The sequence below is a fragment of the Camellia sinensis genome, chromosome 4, assembly GCF_055761805.1.
Source record: "Camellia sinensis isolate YWXY chromosome 4, ASM5576180v1, whole genome shotgun sequence".
Classification (NCBI taxonomy): Eukaryota; Viridiplantae; Streptophyta; class Magnoliopsida; order Ericales; family Theaceae; genus Camellia; species Camellia sinensis.
The window spans coordinates 191,005,715-191,024,792 of record NC_138964.1 but is presented as its reverse complement, the minus strand read 5'-3'; the positions used below and the strand labels follow the sequence as shown (position 1 = coordinate 191,024,792).

The window sequence follows — 19,078 nt, the reverse complement described above, 5'->3', positions numbered from 1 at the left end:
TTTAAGTGAATGAAGCCTAATTACAACAATGTTTCAATAATTTTAAGTCCCACAAAAAAAAAAAAAAAATTTGTGACTTTATAACTCTGAGATAATTACTTCATAAATATTACGTAATAGTTTTTCTTAGTTCATAATAACAACAACCAAACATAAAAAATCTAAAAGCAAAATAAAATTATAAACAAGTGTTTTAAAAGTATTAATTAATAGACTTTTAAATAATTTTATAAGTTTTTATGACATATTTTCATAAAGAGGCATGCTTGTCTCTCTTTGATGTCAGTTATGATAGAAAATCTGTGTGTGAGAGAATATTTGCAGTGCAATAGGAAAGACATGTAATTTCAGCAGATCCACACTCACAAGAATTAAAAGCACCCTTACACACACACACACACACACACACACACACTCTCTCGTAAAGTTAGAAGCACAACCCATAAACCATCATTGTCTCTCTCTCTCTTTCTTTTTTAACTTTGGTCATGTGGTTCTTTTCTTTCTTTGCAAACCATGCATATGGAGGACACTCATCATTCCACTCTGTAAAATATCCAATCCTTGGTTCCCTTGATGCTTGACACCAGAGCTCTTTCAATCATTTTCAACACTCGGGTTGAGTCATACAACAAAGTGATAAAAGAAATGGAGGTTTCATTGAACTCTTGGACTACCCAGTTGTTTGTTTGGTGAGTCTTTGTAGTTTTGGGGGTTTCAAGAAATTTTCAGAATTTGGTTTTTTAAGAAGAGCCATTTCGAGCTTGTTTGTGATCTGTGAAGTCATTTCTTTGATGGGTTTTGTCTAGGGCTAGTATTTGTAGTTAGATATAGAGGGGGAAAGCAAGGAATCTATCGTTTACCATGTTTTTTTTCTCTTTAATTCTCTGTCTGTACGAAAAAAAATTCAAAAATTTCTCTTTGAACCTGTGTTTTTCTTGTATTTTTGCAAACCAAAGAAACATTTATCCTTTTTAGGTATTTTAGAGTGAACTTTAAATCTGGAATCTGATATTGAAGCAAGTTCCATTTCTTCTAAGTTGTACTTCATGCAATACAGTGACTATTGCAATTCATGTTGTTGATATATATATATATATATATCTTCAGTTCAACATTTTGGGTTTTAACTTTGAAACCTTTTCTTTTGTGGATTTCTGAAATGAAACAAATTTCTTGAAATTTCAATTCTTCTGTCATTTTCGAGAGAAATGGATTTTCTGTCATAAGGAAAGTTTAGGCATTGGGTCCATAATATTGCTATTTTCACAGTAAATGGCGTATTTTGAGTAAATTGTGTTTTGAAATCTTGTTGAAATGGCTGAAATCAGAGTTACAAGGTTAGACCAGGGTCAAACCAAGGTCAGAAATGTTCCAATTGCAGTGACCCCAGAAGGATTCTGGTGTTGCCCTTCACCTGTTGTGTTTCAAAAGACCCTCAAAACACAAAACCCTTTGAACAAGCCCAAACCATCCCCTTCAGCACCCAAGGCCTCTTCCCAAAAGAAACAAACTCCATTAACCGAGAAAAAACCAACATCAAATCCATCACGACCAGGAATTGTGTCCAATGAACAAATAAATCCCGTCTCTGATACACCTATTGTTATTGCACCAGTAGTTACTGAGAGAATGCCACGACCCAAGGTTGAAAATTTACCAAGGAAGGTGTCAATTGAGTTTGGTGAACCGAGAACCAGTGATTTGAAGGTAGTTTTGCATGGCAAGCAGGGTTTTGCAGTGAGGTTGAGTGTTCACAAGAATATTCTTGTAGAGAATAGCAGTTTTTTTGCGGACAAATTGTCTGAACAGCAGTACTCAGGTTTACCGTGTCTTGAAATTGATGATTGTGAGGATGTAGAAATATATGTTGAAACTGTGGGACTGATGTATTGCAAAGATTTGAAACAGCGGCTGATTAAGCAAAATGTTTCACGTGTACTGCGAATCCTGAAGGTAATTTGGAGAATCATGCAATGTATTTCTTTTTACTTTTTTGCAACTATAGATTAACTGCAATATACTATGGAGGTTTTGTTTTCATAAACAGCTTGTGTTGACCTTAAGGAATAATAATTGTTATTGGTTTTGGATTTTATTTTCATTAATCTGAATATATATATGTGTGTGTGTGTGTGTGTGTGTTTCTTTTGCAATTAAAATACTTCTACTGTGGAAACTTAATCATAACGCTGACTTTTAATTGCTTTTGACTAATAACTAATACTGAAGATAGTTTTCTAATGGACCAATTTGATCAACATATGCTAGTAAAAAAATTTTGGAAAATCATATTGTATTGTTTACTTTTAGAAAACAGAAGGCTGTGCCGTGAAAAAATCATTGCTTTTATTTCAAAAAAAGTAATTAGTGATCCATCCTATGTCTCTTAGTATTAGGAAACTCCTATGGAGGCCTTGCTCCTTGTTCCAGAACCTCGCTCCTGCCCCTGTCCCTGCTCTTGCTCCTACTCCCAACCTTAAACTCCTCTATAGGGTCCTTGCTTACACATCCCTGCTCCTGCATTGTGCAACTATGTTGTGTACCTGACCAATATTTTTCTCATGTTTCTAGAAAAATATAATTGAGATGAGGATTCATCATAGTAATTTTATAAGAGATTTTTTACTTGATTTTGAAGAAATTATCCCCAAGAGTCATAAAATGTGTTTTCTTCTTCTTTTTAGTCCCTACCCCTTTGCAATCCCCATTGAGTATCAATAATTCCAATTTAGCTTTTTCCTGTTTAGTATTTTTGGAGTCTGCTTGAAAACACAAAACCTATTTCAGAAACAAAGTGCAACGGTGACACCATCCTATGTGGTGTTACCAACCAATAGAAAACTTATGGGCGTCACTAACTTAAACATGCTGTCCCCACTATTGCAATGTGAGATTTCTCATAATCACCATGTGATATCACCATTATACCCCGTATTTACTCCTATTTCTGGGCATTACTGAGATTACCCATAATACAACTTTTGATCTTCTTTCCTTTACTTTTTTTGATCATTTCCCCCCTTTATTTTAATACTTTCTTGTTTGCACATGGAAATAGAAATGCAAATCAAGGACTAAGCTCAAACAAGTGAATCAAACGGTATATTCTTTAGTTCAAAAGGACATCAAGAGCTCTTAATATCCTAAAATACATATGCTTATGTGGTTATTTATGTTGACAAGACATGAATTATTATTGTGTGTGCATGGGCCTATTCGCTCACGTGCTTGCTTGCATGCAAAACATTGCATATACTTATGATTATTTTTCTTGTTTTTTATAGTTACGACAATTGAAGAGCAAAATTCATAATAAAATCCTATCATTACTACATCTTGTTTTTGTCATGCTTATCAGAGATACGAAGAGTAGGAGTGTTAGTATTTGCTGAACTGACCATTGAGAATAAGTTTTGATTATGTATTTTTGTTACTATGCATGGTTATTAAGATTATTGTGAATATCCAATCATATAGGCTTATATTCATCTGATTTTTATTGGCTTCCCGTTCAATATGGCGAGACAAGTGGCCAAGGTAGAGCAGGAACTTTGACTTCTTTTTTTTTTTGTGTGTGTGTGTGTGTGGAAGATTTGTTTCTTTTAGGAGAAGCAAATGGAGATAAATTTAGTATTATTAGTTGTTTTTTCTTTCTTCGTCATCTGATAACATTATAATTGGCAGAGAGATCAATAATATTTTGAATGAAAACAAAGATTCTTGCATTAACAGTTATGATCCTTCTACTATACTGGTATCTTTTCCCTCATTGAACATAATATTTTTTATCAGCAATTAAGAGAGTTTATCATGAGAAGATAACCTGTTATGTTTTAAACTAATTGATGTTTCCTTCTGGTCACCCGATAACCGCATTGCTTTAGAAATGTCCATGGAGTGATTTAATGCTTTAGTGCTATGCTTTTATAAACATTTTGATGTCTCCTTCTCATATGCGGCATGGTTTGTGAAAGCCAATATTGCCATAAAAAACGTCATAGTAGCATGAACATAGGCTTGTACGGCAACTTGAGGTTCTTGTTGTTGCTACTAATTATTATGCAAAAAGCTTAAGCTATTAGGGATTAGGGCTGGTATAAATTCAAGTATTGTTTTCATCCACGTGCCATCTCATGTGTGGTCAGACTCTCTTTCCTGTGGACTGTGTTTCATGGACTCTTCTATTCCGCCCAAAGTACTTGTGTCCACTGAATATCCAAAGGGTAGAAGTGTGGGATGTGTTTGACACCCATATCCAATTTAGACACTTAGATCCTCTAAATTTTTATGATGTTTGAAAAAGAGAAAACTTTCATTTACTAGTAAATAAACATTTCTAATCTCTGACATAGATGAGAGATAAAAAAAATTATATTTTTCCTAAATTCTATTTAAGTACATTTCTACATAATTTATAATATCTTATCTAAGAATATTACAAGAAATGCAATATATAAGTGTGTTCATGACATGTCTCCATACCCATATCCAACTTTTAAATACATCTCCCAATATCTTAAGATTTAAGTTTAACCTATACCCGATACTCATACCTCTGTTCATGTAATATAGCTGGTGGGCAAAACCTGTGCTTGCATTGTAATTATCAGTAAAGTAGCAGGGACCAAGCTTAGAGAGGAGTTAACTTAAGCATGTCACCGGCCATATCATGCGTTTACATTCTAATAAGTGCTGTTTTGCTAGGACTTAAGCGAGACATAGTTCTCTAGTTATTTAATTCTCACTTTCACAGAACTTGTACCAAAAGAGAGCTCCATAGTTAGGTTTTTTCCTTTCGCTAAATGTTTAGAATATATTGAATTGTATGCTCAAGTAATCTTTACTGATATTTCAATTAAGCACCCAAAAAATGTTAAAAATTTTATGCACTGCCTTTTATAGATTGGGTAAGTAGATATTTTATGTTCTCATCTCAATTGTATCGTTCTGTAGGTTGCAGAACAGCTTGGGTTCAACTTGTGCATACAGTCATGTTTGGAATACTTGGAAGCCACCCCTTGGGTCGGTGACGAAGAAGAGGAAAAGGTGGTTTCTTCAGTCCTCCGTCTTCAAGGGGAGGGTATTGGGGTCAACCCCGTCTTAAAACGAGTGTCTTCCAATACTTCAAATCCCCCCAAAGACACAATTTCTCACATATTGGAACTTGTGCTTAATAGCAACGAGGAGAGAGGCCGACGTGAAATGAAATCTGTAGTCCTGAAGCTACTTAGGGAAAACAGCTGTCTTCCAAGCTCGTCAGGCGTGGCTGACATTTGCAATGAAACAATTTACAGCTCGTGCCGAAATTGCTTGAATTCACTGTTGTCTCTGTTCAGACAAGCTGCTGAACCAGAGTTTGCAGATAAACCCATGGATAGCAGAGAACCCGTGGTGAAACAGATAGCTCTAGATGCCGATAACCTCTCGTGGTTGCTTGAGATTTTAGCAGACAGGCAAGCAGCAGATGAGTTTGCGGTAACATGGGCTAGCCAGGAAGAGTTGGCGTTGCTTCACACAAACCTTCCAATTGTGTCTCGCCACCACGTTAGCTTCATCACAGCAAGGCTTTTCATTGGAATTGGAAGAGGTGAGTTGCTTCCATCCAAGGATACACGTCATTTGTTGTTACAAACATGGTTAGAACCGTTGATTAATGACTACGGATGGTTACAACATGGGCGGAGATCGTTTGACCGGAAGCTCGTGGAGGAGGGAATTGGGAGGACAATCCTCACACTGCCGCTAGAGGACCAGCAGAGAATCTTGCTTGGTTGGTTGGGAAGTTTTTTGAAGGCAGGTGATAATTGCCCTAATCTTCAGAGTGCTTTTGAGGTATGGTGGCGGAGGACTTTCATTAGACCATATGTCGAGCAAGGGAATCTAAGTACTAATGTGAGTGAGGGAAGCACTTGAACTTGAAAGGAATGAGATCTAGCTGGTGAACTGTTTGAAGTTAAAAGAGTGACATGATTTGGATAATTTCTTCACAAGAAATTCCGAAATGGGGATGGTGAATGTGGGTTTTTTGAGTGCTTGATGTTGTAGAAATTTGTGGCAGGAATGTAATATCAAGATCTTTGGTTGTGTGAATTTGATTTTTGTTCATAGCTGGACTGCTATAATTTAAAGAGAATGGTTTTTCTCCTAATTGAAATTTAGTTATACATAGTTTTGCGTAGTTTGTTCTTCTGATGTATGCTATACAGAAGGATGTGAATGCTTCACATAAGTTGTTTTCTTGACTCTTTTGAGTTGTGTTTACTTAAAAAGTATTTGCTCTTAGCTCGACTCAATGCTGACCATTAAATTGAGATGTTATTTAATAGTTTTAAAATATTACTCCACACTATATATTACATAACACTAGTTAATTTGTCCCAATATCCCTACAATTTTGCCCCTTAGATCCAATGACCTCAGCTATTGAAGTTGCACACCATCATAGACGTACCTATTTGATGCAATTTAAATAGGCTGTTCATGGTTGGATTCTGGGCCAGACCATTATTATTATTATTGTTATTATTTTTATTTTTATTTTTATTATTTTTATTTTTTGTTTTGGGTAGGTTATTGTCTTTTGGTTTCAAATCTAGTGGAGCTCGACCTATATTTGAGATCTGCTTTATTGCCTTCTGGTTTCAAATAAATGATAATGCATTTGAACCTATGCTTTTAATGATCTAACCTTTTAGTTTTCAGTAAAAATCTATGGATTCAGAAAATTAGTTCAACCAGAGTTGTTGTTGTTGGAACTTGGATGGTATATATATATATTCAATTTTGTGCAGTGCGATCTACTATTGAAATGTATCTTAACCGTTCAATATTTTTCCTAAGTAAATTTTTTAAGTCCTTCACATTGGTGTTTAGTTTTAGATCTAGATTATTTATGAAAAAAAAAACATATTTATATGATATTTTTAGATTCAAGCCCTCAATTTTGCGGAACACATCAAGTCCTCATTATTTTTAGAATCAATTACACTATTAGTTATTTTAATTTGAACAACATAAACTTGGGTCAAGCATCAATAAATTCTAAAATGTAATTTTGTGAACTGTTTGGTCTTTTTTTTTTTTTTTTTTTTTATTATCCAAAGGTCCCATTAAAGTGAAAATTATACAAAAGGATAGTCACTTATACATTTGGATTTAATTTTTGAGGGATAAAAGTAGATTTTTCCAAATGTAAAATTACATATTTAGGCAATCTGTATTATAGAAGTTTTGAATTTTTCATCCTTCTGGAACAAATCTTACATTACGAATAAGAACATAACACTCCAATGTAATACACTAAAAAACTCTTTAGTATACTTTTCCAAACGTAACACTCCAATGTAACAAACTCCAATTTAACACACAAAAAAGCGTGTTAATATACTTTTTTCAAACGTAACGCTCCAATCAATGTAATATCAAATGTCACACTCTAATGTAGCATAAATAAAAATACTAAAAAATTACTTAATGTATTTTTTTTTTAAACGTAACGCTCACAGTTTGAAATTATACAATTACCCAAAACTTACTAGGAGTTTTTTATACTTCTTTTTGAATGGTTTGAAGAATACCACATCATTTTTTTAAAGTGTTACATTAGAATATTACGTTTGGAAAAAGTACACTAATTTTTTTGTGTGTGTGTTACATTGGAGTATTATACTAAGGAGCTTTTTTGGAGTATTACATTGAAGTGTTACGTTTGAAAAAACATATAATAAAGAGTTTTTTTGGAGTGTTATGGTTGAGTGTTACAGATTGAAATTATACATTTGTTCAAACCTTGCTAAAGAATTTTTGTACTCCTTTTGAAATATTTGAAGAATCTCACATCCTTTTATAATATTTGAAGAACTTCATATTTCAAGTCATTTTTGTACTCCTTTTAAAATGTTTGAAAAATCTAACATTTCAAATTATTCCAAATAAAAAACATTCTCATATAAAAATTAATCTCAAATATGATTCTTATAAGTGGTGTATCTTACCTTTGTAGTACAGAAGGAAAAAAAATGAAGAAAATATAATAGAAATAAGGGTATAAAAAAAAACAAAAAAAAAAAAACTCCTGGAATTAATCGGATCATCATTCCTTAAAAAGAGATTTATGAGTAAATTTCCCTATAAACTTTACACTTTTAATTTTATGGGATCGCAAAATTAAATAGATCAAAGTGAAATTTTAAAAGAAACTATAAAAAATATTAGTTTATGTAATAAATAACATAAGTAATCTCTCTAATTTCTTTTGAGTTCTATTTTGGTCTCTTTGATTTTGAATATAATTTTTGCAGTTCAAAATATTAACAATAGAGAAATAATATTATCACAAAATTGAAAATATAAAATTCAAATGGGTCATTTTTTGATAAATCTTCTAAGTGTTTTATTCCATCCGTGACACTCTGAACGTTAATTAAATATCATATAAATACTTATAGTTATATGTAATTGTGAGTGTATGCGATAATATATTATTAAATAAATAATAATAAAAACAGAATCTAATTTGGCATTAGATTATCAAATATGAGATTAATTAGGGATTATTATTTGGGCCAAATTAATAGAAATATGAAATTATAATTGGACCAATTTAGAGTTAAAGATAGTAAATAAATAAATATAAAAGTAAGAGTAAATAAATAATAATAATAGTGGGTGTGGTAGCAAAATAAATAATTAATTTTCTACTAGTATACGATAAAGTGTAGTTTAATTGGGAATTAATTTATTTATATGGTTATTGGGCAAAAGTGTAATTACCATAAATATTTACTAAGATAAGTATAAATCTATGGTTATAATGAGCAAATCCAGGTGAATTATGAAGCAAATCCAAAGGAGGATTCGAGATCGGCCACGTATTGGTCTCAGGACGCTTTTGCTTCCCTATAAATGGGGAAGAATTGATCAATATCCGTGGAGTTGTTGAGATCAGTGGGAAGAAAACAAAAAGAAAAGAAAGAAAAGAAACGAAAGAGAGAGACACGTAAGTACTGAAAGTAAGAAACTTATAGTAGGAAGGTTGTGATAGTGGAGTAAGGTTAATGGTCAATATTAAGGTGAATTATATTATACCTTGAGTTACCATAAGATATTTTACGTATGTTTTGACTTTCCATAATTTATTTTATACAAGTTATGTTTATAAATTATTATAAATGATATTAATATTTCAACTACGTGGGTTATTTTCTGAACTCTATTTGTTTAAAATGAAATTCATGGATACGTTTGTTTAAATTTTAGTATATATTTGACTATGACCTTATAAATAATTATGTTTTGTAAGTACCACCATGGTAGTCCCACGCCTTGGGGGACTTAAATAACCATTGGCCTTTGTTTGGCCACTTCGTGGTCCTCTGTTTGTCATGGATCCATTGACCTCTGTTCTGATTGTCACTTCTGTGACCTCTGTTCTGTACCGTGGTTATGATTATTTATTTACATAATTTATGTATTTCAGTTTTCTGCCACTTAAATAATTTATATACCAAATTAAGTTATGTAAATGTTTTGGCTTAACTAACTATACATGATTATTTTGTATTCCTTATACTCTTGGCATAATATTTCTCACTCAGCTGTGTGTTTATAGTTGTTACCCTTTCAGGTGACGAAATGTAGGGGAAACCCATAACCTCACGAAATAGAACCCGCACGTGAATTGATATTGAACCACTATTTTGTCTTTATATATATATATATATTTTTGCAAATAATATTTTGTGTCAAATAATATGTATATTAAAAAATTTAGATTTTTGCAAATAATATTTTAGATATCATCAAAATTAAATAATATGATTAACAACCTATTTGGCAGTGTGGTCAAAAAACAACATACACAAAAAAATAAGAAGAATAAAAAAGAAAGTAATTTAGCATTTAAAAAAATCTCAATACCCTTGAAAAAATTAAGAAGAAAAACGTGAAACGCAAAATTGTTATTGGGTTTGTGGATTATCTCAATTTATCATGAGAAATATATGAAAAAGAATATTTGTCAAATAGAGTCCATATAAAATAAGTAGAGTTAGTATAATTTAAATTAGGTTTGGGTTTGTGTAGTAATTAAGAAAATACATGATGACGTGACTCTCTTAGAAAAAAATGAACCCTTATAATGTACTACCTAAGCATGGAAAAAACACCACTTTTAATAATATACTAGCAATTGACCCGTGTAATGCATGTGCTAATTTTTTTTTTCAAAAAATATTTGATGGTACAATATGTGTTATAAAAGAATAATATGAATATAAATTTAAAATTAAAATTAAAGTATGATTTTAATTATTTATTTTGATGATATTGGCGATATCGTTCTATAAAATTGTTACTTGAATACTTATATATATATTAATTTTAGTTAAATTAATTGTGTATTTTTGATAATTTTAGTTATATCGTATTATAAAAGTGTAATTATCATATAATAATTTTTTATGATAGATATTAAATTATAAAATAGTAAAATAAATATTCATTTTGATATTAGAAATAATAATTAAATTAGAAGAAGAATTGGCAATATAAAATTAGAAATAATTCTAACTATTTAATTTTCTTTTATATTCATTTGAAAAATAAAAATATGTAAAAATAAAATTTATATAAAATTTATTGAAAATATTAAATATAAATATGTTATAGTTGAATTATCATATAATAATTTTATATGATATATATATATATATTAAATTATAAAATTGTAAAATAAATACTCTTAATTAAATTAAAATATCAACTATATAAAATAAATTCAATAACGACTAACCAAGAAATAATCATATAACAACAACTAAACCAAATAATAATAATAATAATAATAATAATAATAATAACAATGAAAACATCGAAACAATAGATACATCTCAGTTTGTGAAGTGGTTAATCATCTGTAATATGATACCAAAATATAAAAGAACTTAGTATTTAACAATTGAAAAAGTAACTAAAGCAGTAAATCAAAATTTTAGGGGTTCCTCAAGAGTATTATTGTTGTGTAGGTTTTTCCTCATATAAATTGTGATTATATAAAATAATGTAAGAAATGAAGTATAATTCCATATATAGAATTAGTATAAAATTTAAACGAAAAATCCATAATATAGAATAAAATATAATTGATATTGGGTATAGAATAATGCACAGGATAATAAGGGGAAGAAGAAAAAAATACAAGACAATTTAGCAGTAAAAAAAATCTTTGAAAAAAATTAAGAAGAAAAACGCGCAAAATTGGTATTAGGTTTGTAGATTATCTCAATTTATGATGAAAAATTTATGAAAAAGAAATATTTATCAAATAGAATCCATATAAACTGGTAAAGTTACTATAATTTAAATTAGGTTTAGATTTGTGTAGAACTCTATTTGTACTTAAGAAAATAAATGTTGACATGACTCTCTCAAAAAAAAGTAAGCTCTTATAATGTGTCACATAAGCATAGGAAAAACAGTACTTTTAAATATATATATATATATATGATTAGGTTCTGTTTAATGTAATATGACCAAATCATCCTTTTAATTTTTCGCACATGTTTTCATTTTGAAACTAATACGCAATAATAATTTAAAAAAAAAACAATATAATCTCTCATTTCATGGAGAAAATTTCTCTCTCATTCTAAAGAGAAAATTTCCTTATTCTATACAGAAAATCTCTTCTCATTTCACGAAAAAAATATCAAATTATGAACTTTCAACTTTTTATAATGTGAAAATTTTAAAAATAATGTAATAAAAAATTTGAATGAAAATTAAAATACAATGTGAATGTTCACAATAAATAACAAATATACAATTAACTTTCGAAAAAACAAAACACATACTAAAGTACATAATGAATTTTGAAAATAAACAACAAACATATAATTAAAAAGTCAAAAAGTTACTAAAAAAATTAAAAAGCCTATAACCTATATCAAAAAGTCAAAGATTTCATTTTCTCTTTACTTTTTGCACATCTTTCGTAAAAAATTAAAAAGTCATTCTAAATATACTAATTTTTTTACCTCATATTTTAACCAAAAAATCAAAAGGTTACTAAAATAGCATGTTCCCAAACGAGTTGTTCAAAGTTACTAAAGTTTATACTAAAATACAATGTGAATTATACTGCAATGTGAAAATATAAAACAAAATTGAAAAAAGAAAAAAATGGCTATTTCGATTATTTAATGGTAACAAAAGTGAATGTTTAACTAACAAGCATAGTAACAAAAACAACAAACATACAACTAAGATTTGAAAAAATAAAACTCATAGCAAAATACAATATGAATGTCCACATTTTACAATTAACATATAAATAGTCTTAAAAACAAAAAAAATCATACCAATGTGAATATTTACATTGTAGCGTGAAAACATAAAACAAAATTAAAAAAATGAAAATTGACTATTTTAATTGTTCAATGGTAACAAAAATAATTGTTCAACTAACAAACATAGTAATAAAAATAAGAAATATACAACTAACTTTCAAAAAAAAAAAACTCATACCAAAATATAATGTGAATGTTTACAATTTATAATTAACATACAACTAGCTTAAAAAAATTAAATTCATATCAATGTGAACATTCATATAACAACATGAAATAAAATTAAAAGAAAAAAAAATAGACTATTTCAATTGTTTAATGGCAACAAAAAATGATTGTTCAAACAAGCAACATGATAACAAATAATATACAAAAAAAATCATCAAATAATATATAAAAAAATCATCAAATAGTTTATATATTGACCCACCTTTTTAGAAAAATATGTATATAATTAACGCTAATATAATACTGGTAAATAAACTACACAATACTAATGACTACACAAATTGATGAAAAGACTATGATTTATGTGTAACAGTAGTAAAAAAAATGATTGTTCATCACTAATTTACTATATCATCTCTATTGCGAGTCTATTATCATCTCTATTATCGATCTACAACTAACATTCTCTTTCAAATCTTTTTCCATGGCAAGACCTTAATGCAAAATAATAGTGAATGAAAATTTTTGATTTATTGAATCCCTCACATTTAGACAAAAAAAAATATTAAAAATAATAATCTTTCATATTCTATATATAATGTTTTATATATGCTACAAATAAAATATAAATTGATATTCTCTATCTTACATATATGGTATAATACATAATATTATAATAAAAATTTATAAAAATAAAATAATTCACATAATAATTCTAGTGGACCTATTAAAATACAAATCTAAATATAAAAGGCTTGATAAAATATTAAAAAAAAATGATCAATTTATTAGACTATAAATTTACTAAATAAATAAATCTCCCGATCCAAATTGTGAGAATTGCTAAACTTAAAACATAAAGTTCTAAAGATGGGCCCAAGCCCAAAAACATCATCATGTGATTCCCGCCTCCTCCACTTTCCTTCGTGGGGGCCCACAATTACGTATTTAGTGGGAAAGACAGTTGTTGTTGGTCCGTCTGAAAGTCAGGTTGGTGGGGTCCATGTTCGTCCTTTGAATAATTTTTCCTTCATTTGGATTGGTGAGATATTTTTTTATTTTTTATTTTTTTAAGTCATGAGATTTAAAGATGGGGCCCACATAAGCTTTTGAATTATCGTGTACTTGGTATTGGCATTGGTTATAAAAGGGCTAACAAGACAAAAAGACTATTCTGCAGTGGTTATAAAATGGGGGCCCATGTATGTGACTAAATCTTATCATTAAAACAATATTTAAGAAATAGGGTTGGAGCAGCTTATGATAGGCCCAGAGATGATATTTAAAACAAGGCTAAGAAAAAAAAGGTTACATTTACTATCGTATCCACTGAATGGTAAGGACTCACTCCATTTAGTAGTTGTTTTACCGACACAAAATATACAATATATGAAGCGCGTGTTTAGATTTTTATCGTGTTTTCTTGCCATGTTTTTTGTCATGGTTTAAAATGATGTTATTTTGAGTTTTTTTATTTTTTTCCTCTCTTCTTTTTCTTTTTTCCATTTTTATTGAGAGTTGAGAACTTAATCCATACATGACGACGACGACAAGACGAGGTCACAGAGATGACGACGAGACGAAGCCAGGCGGCAACGGCAACAAGGCAAAGCAACAGCGATGGACGATGATCTGAACTCATATATTTTATCCTCTCCTCATCACACCACATAAACACTCCTAAACCGTCTCATATTTCCCTGTTTGTCCCCTTCATTTTCTCTCTCTACAAACCTCTTTGTTTCTCTCTCTACAAATACCATACTTTTCAAAATTGTTTCGGCTTTCTCTCTCTTGAACCCTCATGGGTTTATTTTCCTTTCTTGATTGATATTCAAAATGAAATTCAATGACAAATCTTTGAATCAAACTTTTCGCTGCCGTCTCCATCCTTTAACCTGGTCACATTTATGGGGTTTGATACAAACAATCTAAAATCAAATTATTTGGCTTGGTTAGATCAGGCTTGAAGCATCAAATGAAACTTAATGATCGGCTAATCAATCAAAATGGGGGTTCACTGATGCTGATATAAACCCAAGAATGTAATCCACTAAGAGAACACACAAACACACACACACACAAAAACCCTTTGAAAGTTAAAAAATGTGTCCCATGAGACCATGAATCTGGATCAACAGCAACGAACGGATGACTTGACCAAAAAAGCAATCATTTTGTTGTTTGACAAATCAATGTGATTCAATGAGTGAAGAACTAAAATGGTTTTTGAATTTCCTTTGATTTTGTTGCTTGAGATGGCTAGCAATCAGCAATACCAAGTGAGAATGAATATTGCAGGACCTTGTCACTGCCTCAGTCATAGTTGACTCGCCTTGTTTGCGCCTACCACTTTGTTTCACTTCTGCTTCTCTCAATGTGTTAGGGTTCAAGCAAATGAGAGAGAAAGAAAAGGGGAAGGAGAAAAATAAATAAATAACTAAAGCGACGCCCATGACAGAGGATCCAGACTCATGAATCTCATCCCATATGAAAAGATTGTTTAATTCGATCATTTAATTTTTTTTATTTTTTTATTTTATATTTTGCAATACTAAAAAACTTATTCAATGTTTTTAATATTTGACTCAAGTATTATTTTGGACTCTGTAATTTCAATTGTTCGTGAATTTTTATTTTATTTTTTTGTTTCAAATTGATCTAATTAATGTCAATTGATAGCATTTTTTATGATAAATGTATGATGAATGTCATGCATCCTACTTCTAGGGAGAAAATTATAAACTTGATTAATTCAGTGACTTAATCTCAACTAACTTAGTAATCATATTTTGTCAAAAGCCCTAACAACGTTATCAATTAGGTCAAATTAACACAAAATCTTAAATTAAAGCTCAAAATTGAATCAATTAAAACTATAAAAATAAAATAACAAATGTATAACAAAAGTGTAATTTACTTTCATTTTTTATTTGCAATGATCTTGTTATGATTTTGCATTGAATAATTCTATCAGCCCACCCTTATATATCCCCAATTTATCCCGAATAAAATTGTGTACTTGTGATTGAATTTGTGTGGCGTGGGCAGGGACGAAACTAGGATTTCATCATCAAGGGGTCAAAAGACAAATAAATTTTTTTTTACCATATACATAAGCATACACGTATGTACAATATGATATGTAAATTATATCTATACACATAAAAAAATTCAAATACCATAGAAGCAATTTCTAATCAGATAAAAAAGTTTTTTTGGTGCAAAATAAAAAGAGAATACAAGATAGGATAAGAATGAGATTTTTGGTGCAAAATAAAAAGAGAATACAAGATGGGATAAGAATGAGATATGTATTTTTTATACTGGGGTTCTTTCATGTATAAAATGAAATATATATTTTTAAACAAAAATGCTTGGGACCCCCAAAATGATATGGACCAATCATGCGTTTATGTTTTTTTATTTTTTTTTCCTTTCCTCTTGGACCAATCACAGGTGAGTGGGGTTGTGGGGGTTGTGTTTTTTGGAAGTTTGTAGCATTGTTGATTTTTGAAATGCCATAACAAATCGTATTTTTCACAGAAACGTGGGCCATGGCCCCCATAATCTTCTCCTAGTTTCGTCCCTGAGTGTGGGGTCTATGTATAAAATAAATCTGAATCACAAAATGATAATTATGAATAATTTCTGAATAGTTAAGTCGGAATTTGAAATGAAAGGTCGAAAGGTGACATTTCAATAGAGTAATGGATCTTAGAAAGAGACCCAACAAAAGAATTTAAGAACCCTAACGAGCGTTAAATTACGGTGAGGCTCATACATCAAATTAAGTCCCTTACACTAGGTTTGGAAATGTAGGAGAGAAAAGAAAAGAAATGATTATTTAAGTTATAAGAGAAAAGAAAAGGAAAAAAAAATGATTGTGACTTCTCTCATTCTTATTTGGATAAGTAAGAAATAAAAGAAAAGAAAAGAAATGATTATGATTTCTCGCATTCTTGTTTGATTAGATTTCATAAGAGAAAAGAAAATAAATTATTTTATGTTATATTACCAAAATAACATTTTTATATTTTCAATCATTTTATTTCTTTTATTTTTACAAGGACAAAATTGATATTATGAAAATATTGGTTTCTTTTCTCTCCCAATCTCTCCACTTTTGGAAAGATTGAAAATGAGGCTTATAAGAGAAATAAGTTTCTTTCTGTTTCACTCCGTTTCTCCCAATTTTTCCTCATTTCTCTCCACTTAAGTTATCCAAACAAATAATAGAAATACATATCTCTTAATTTCTTTTTTCTTCTCTCCAAATCACTCAATCCAAACATAGCGTTAATCTTGAAACATGGGGTTGAATTACATTTGCCCGTTAGTTGATACCAAAAAACATCAAATATGAATACAGATAGGAACAATAAAAACCAAAAAAGATATATATATATATATATACATGTATATATATTTTATTTCTGAGGGGGAAGGCGGAAAGACTCATTTTCGAAGGAATCCTTCTTTCAATTTTAACAACAATTTGATAGATGATGAACCATATATCAAAGGAGATGATGAATGATGTAACCGGACACAATCATAACATGACATAAGTCCCGCCCTATATAATACGATTATGTGAGTAAAAATTCAGTATTATAGTAATATCACATCATCACTGACACTAAGTATCACTAATCAAGATAAAAGGAAACCTCATGAGGTTGACTGTAGCAGCGCAACAACTTGTAAACCAAACTCACTGGACATTCTATTATTGGTTGATTATATGTTGTTTGTTTGGTTCCTCAACTATATAGAAAGCAACATATATATATAGTAGTTGGTACATGGTAATTGTTGCTTTGCCTACAATTGTTTTGGGTTTTAAGTAAATGTCATGTGGCGTCACTTATCATGTAACATAGCTAACCTACCAGAGCTATATATATATATAAGCAAAGAGATAAGAATATTGTTCTTTATGAATAATATTTGTAAGATGAGTGGAGTATTATAAATATTTCTTAAATTTATTTATGAGCAAAGTGGGATGTAGAATGTCATCCTAAATAGAATTAGTTACACCCTAATATGCTCAGTAATGATGACACTTGTTTTTATTTCTAACATAATTTTATGCAAGTCCTTCCTCAGCCCATTCTCTAAGGTCTACCAAAATATTTCTAAAAGGGTCCTAATCATATAAAGACCTAGTAAAAAAATAAGTTGAGTATGAGGTCTCAAAATTTCTTGGACCGTTTCTTTGTGGCTACATATATGTAATGACATAACAATTAATTATTTTTTAAATTTAATAATATGATAATTTATTAAAATATTTAAAGAAATTTTATCTTTCATATATATATATATATATATAATTTATTGATTCTTTCCTATCCTTTTTAATTATGAGTCAATCATATCATTTTAGAAAATTAGTTTAAAAAATAAACTTATATATTATTTTTCTAATAATTACCACTTTCTCTAGGATTTTACTATTCAACCACGATTACAAAGACTAGCCGCTCATTTCGGAAGTGTTTGATTGAACTTTTTTGAGCTAACATATAGCTTTTAGTTTTTGAAAAGTTATTTTAGATTGTCTGGTTAAATTTATTTCAAATAGTTTTTTATTCTAACAATTTATTTTAACTCAAAAAAAGTAATTTTGAGAAGCTGCTCATCTCTTGCTTCTGATTATCAGTTTTTTCTGTGGACATGTTAATTTACGATTATATTCTTAGATTTTTTTATTTTTTAAAAAAATAGAAAAAGATCTCAATTGACTATAGATTATTATTATTATTTTTTATGATAAATGTAGACAAGTAGTGAATAACAAAAAAATAAAAGTTAATTGAAAAAATTATTTCACAACTTATTTAACAAATGCTACTCAACAACTTAAATTTATAATTTAATAATTATACCAAACAGATTAACAATTTTTAATTTATAATCTATTAAGTTATAATTTATAATCAATTTTAACAGGTAGACCAAAGAAGACCATGATAACTGATTTCAGTTCGCAGCTCATAACTCCTCTCACTACTGTTCCTCAGCTGGCAAAAAGTGGAATCTTAACAAATATTTGTAGGAGTATCTATTATTCCAGGGTTGTACAACTATAAAAACACAAATTAAGCTTGTGTTTGGCAAGGGCTTTTCAGGTTTTTTTGGTTATTTTAGTCACAAAAAATAAAATAGGCTATTTTAGCCATAACAAACAAAATATCACATCCAACCTATAATCATTACATTCTTCTCTCACAAAAAAAGTCAAAAAAGCTAAAAAGCCAAAAAGCCCTTCCCAAACCAAACTTTTTAGCCCAGGTTAAAATAGCCAAAAATGCCAAAAAGCCAAAAAACCAACCCACTTTCCAAACAGAGGCTTATATTTTTGCATACGGGGACCCCAGTGCGGTGACCCCAGCATCAACCCCCCCTCCACGTGGGGGCCGGCCAATGGAAGATAAAAAAAAAAAAAAAATCTGGACCAATCAAAAGGGACTCAGATTTGCACTGGGGTCTCATGCATTTTCTTTTTGCATAATTTTTGTCCCAATATTTATAAATTATTTTAGAGATAA

At 29.7% G+C, this 19,078-nt stretch overlaps 1 protein-coding gene across 1 annotated transcript; it reads left to right on the top strand.

Annotated features, from left to right (window-relative positions):
* Positions 1-262: 262 nt before the first annotated feature.
* LOC114262366 (BTB/POZ domain-containing protein At3g50780-like) lies at positions 263-6,151 on the top strand. Its single transcript, XM_028202734.2, has 2 exons — positions 263-1,956; positions 4,957-6,151. The coding sequence occupies exons 1-2, from the start codon at positions 1,318-1,320 to the stop codon at positions 5,914-5,916; spliced, it is 1,599 nt and encodes a 532-aa protein (XP_028058535.2). The 5' UTR covers positions 263-1,317; the 3' UTR covers positions 5,917-6,151.
* The last annotated feature ends 12,927 nt before the right edge of the window (positions 6,152-19,078 follow it).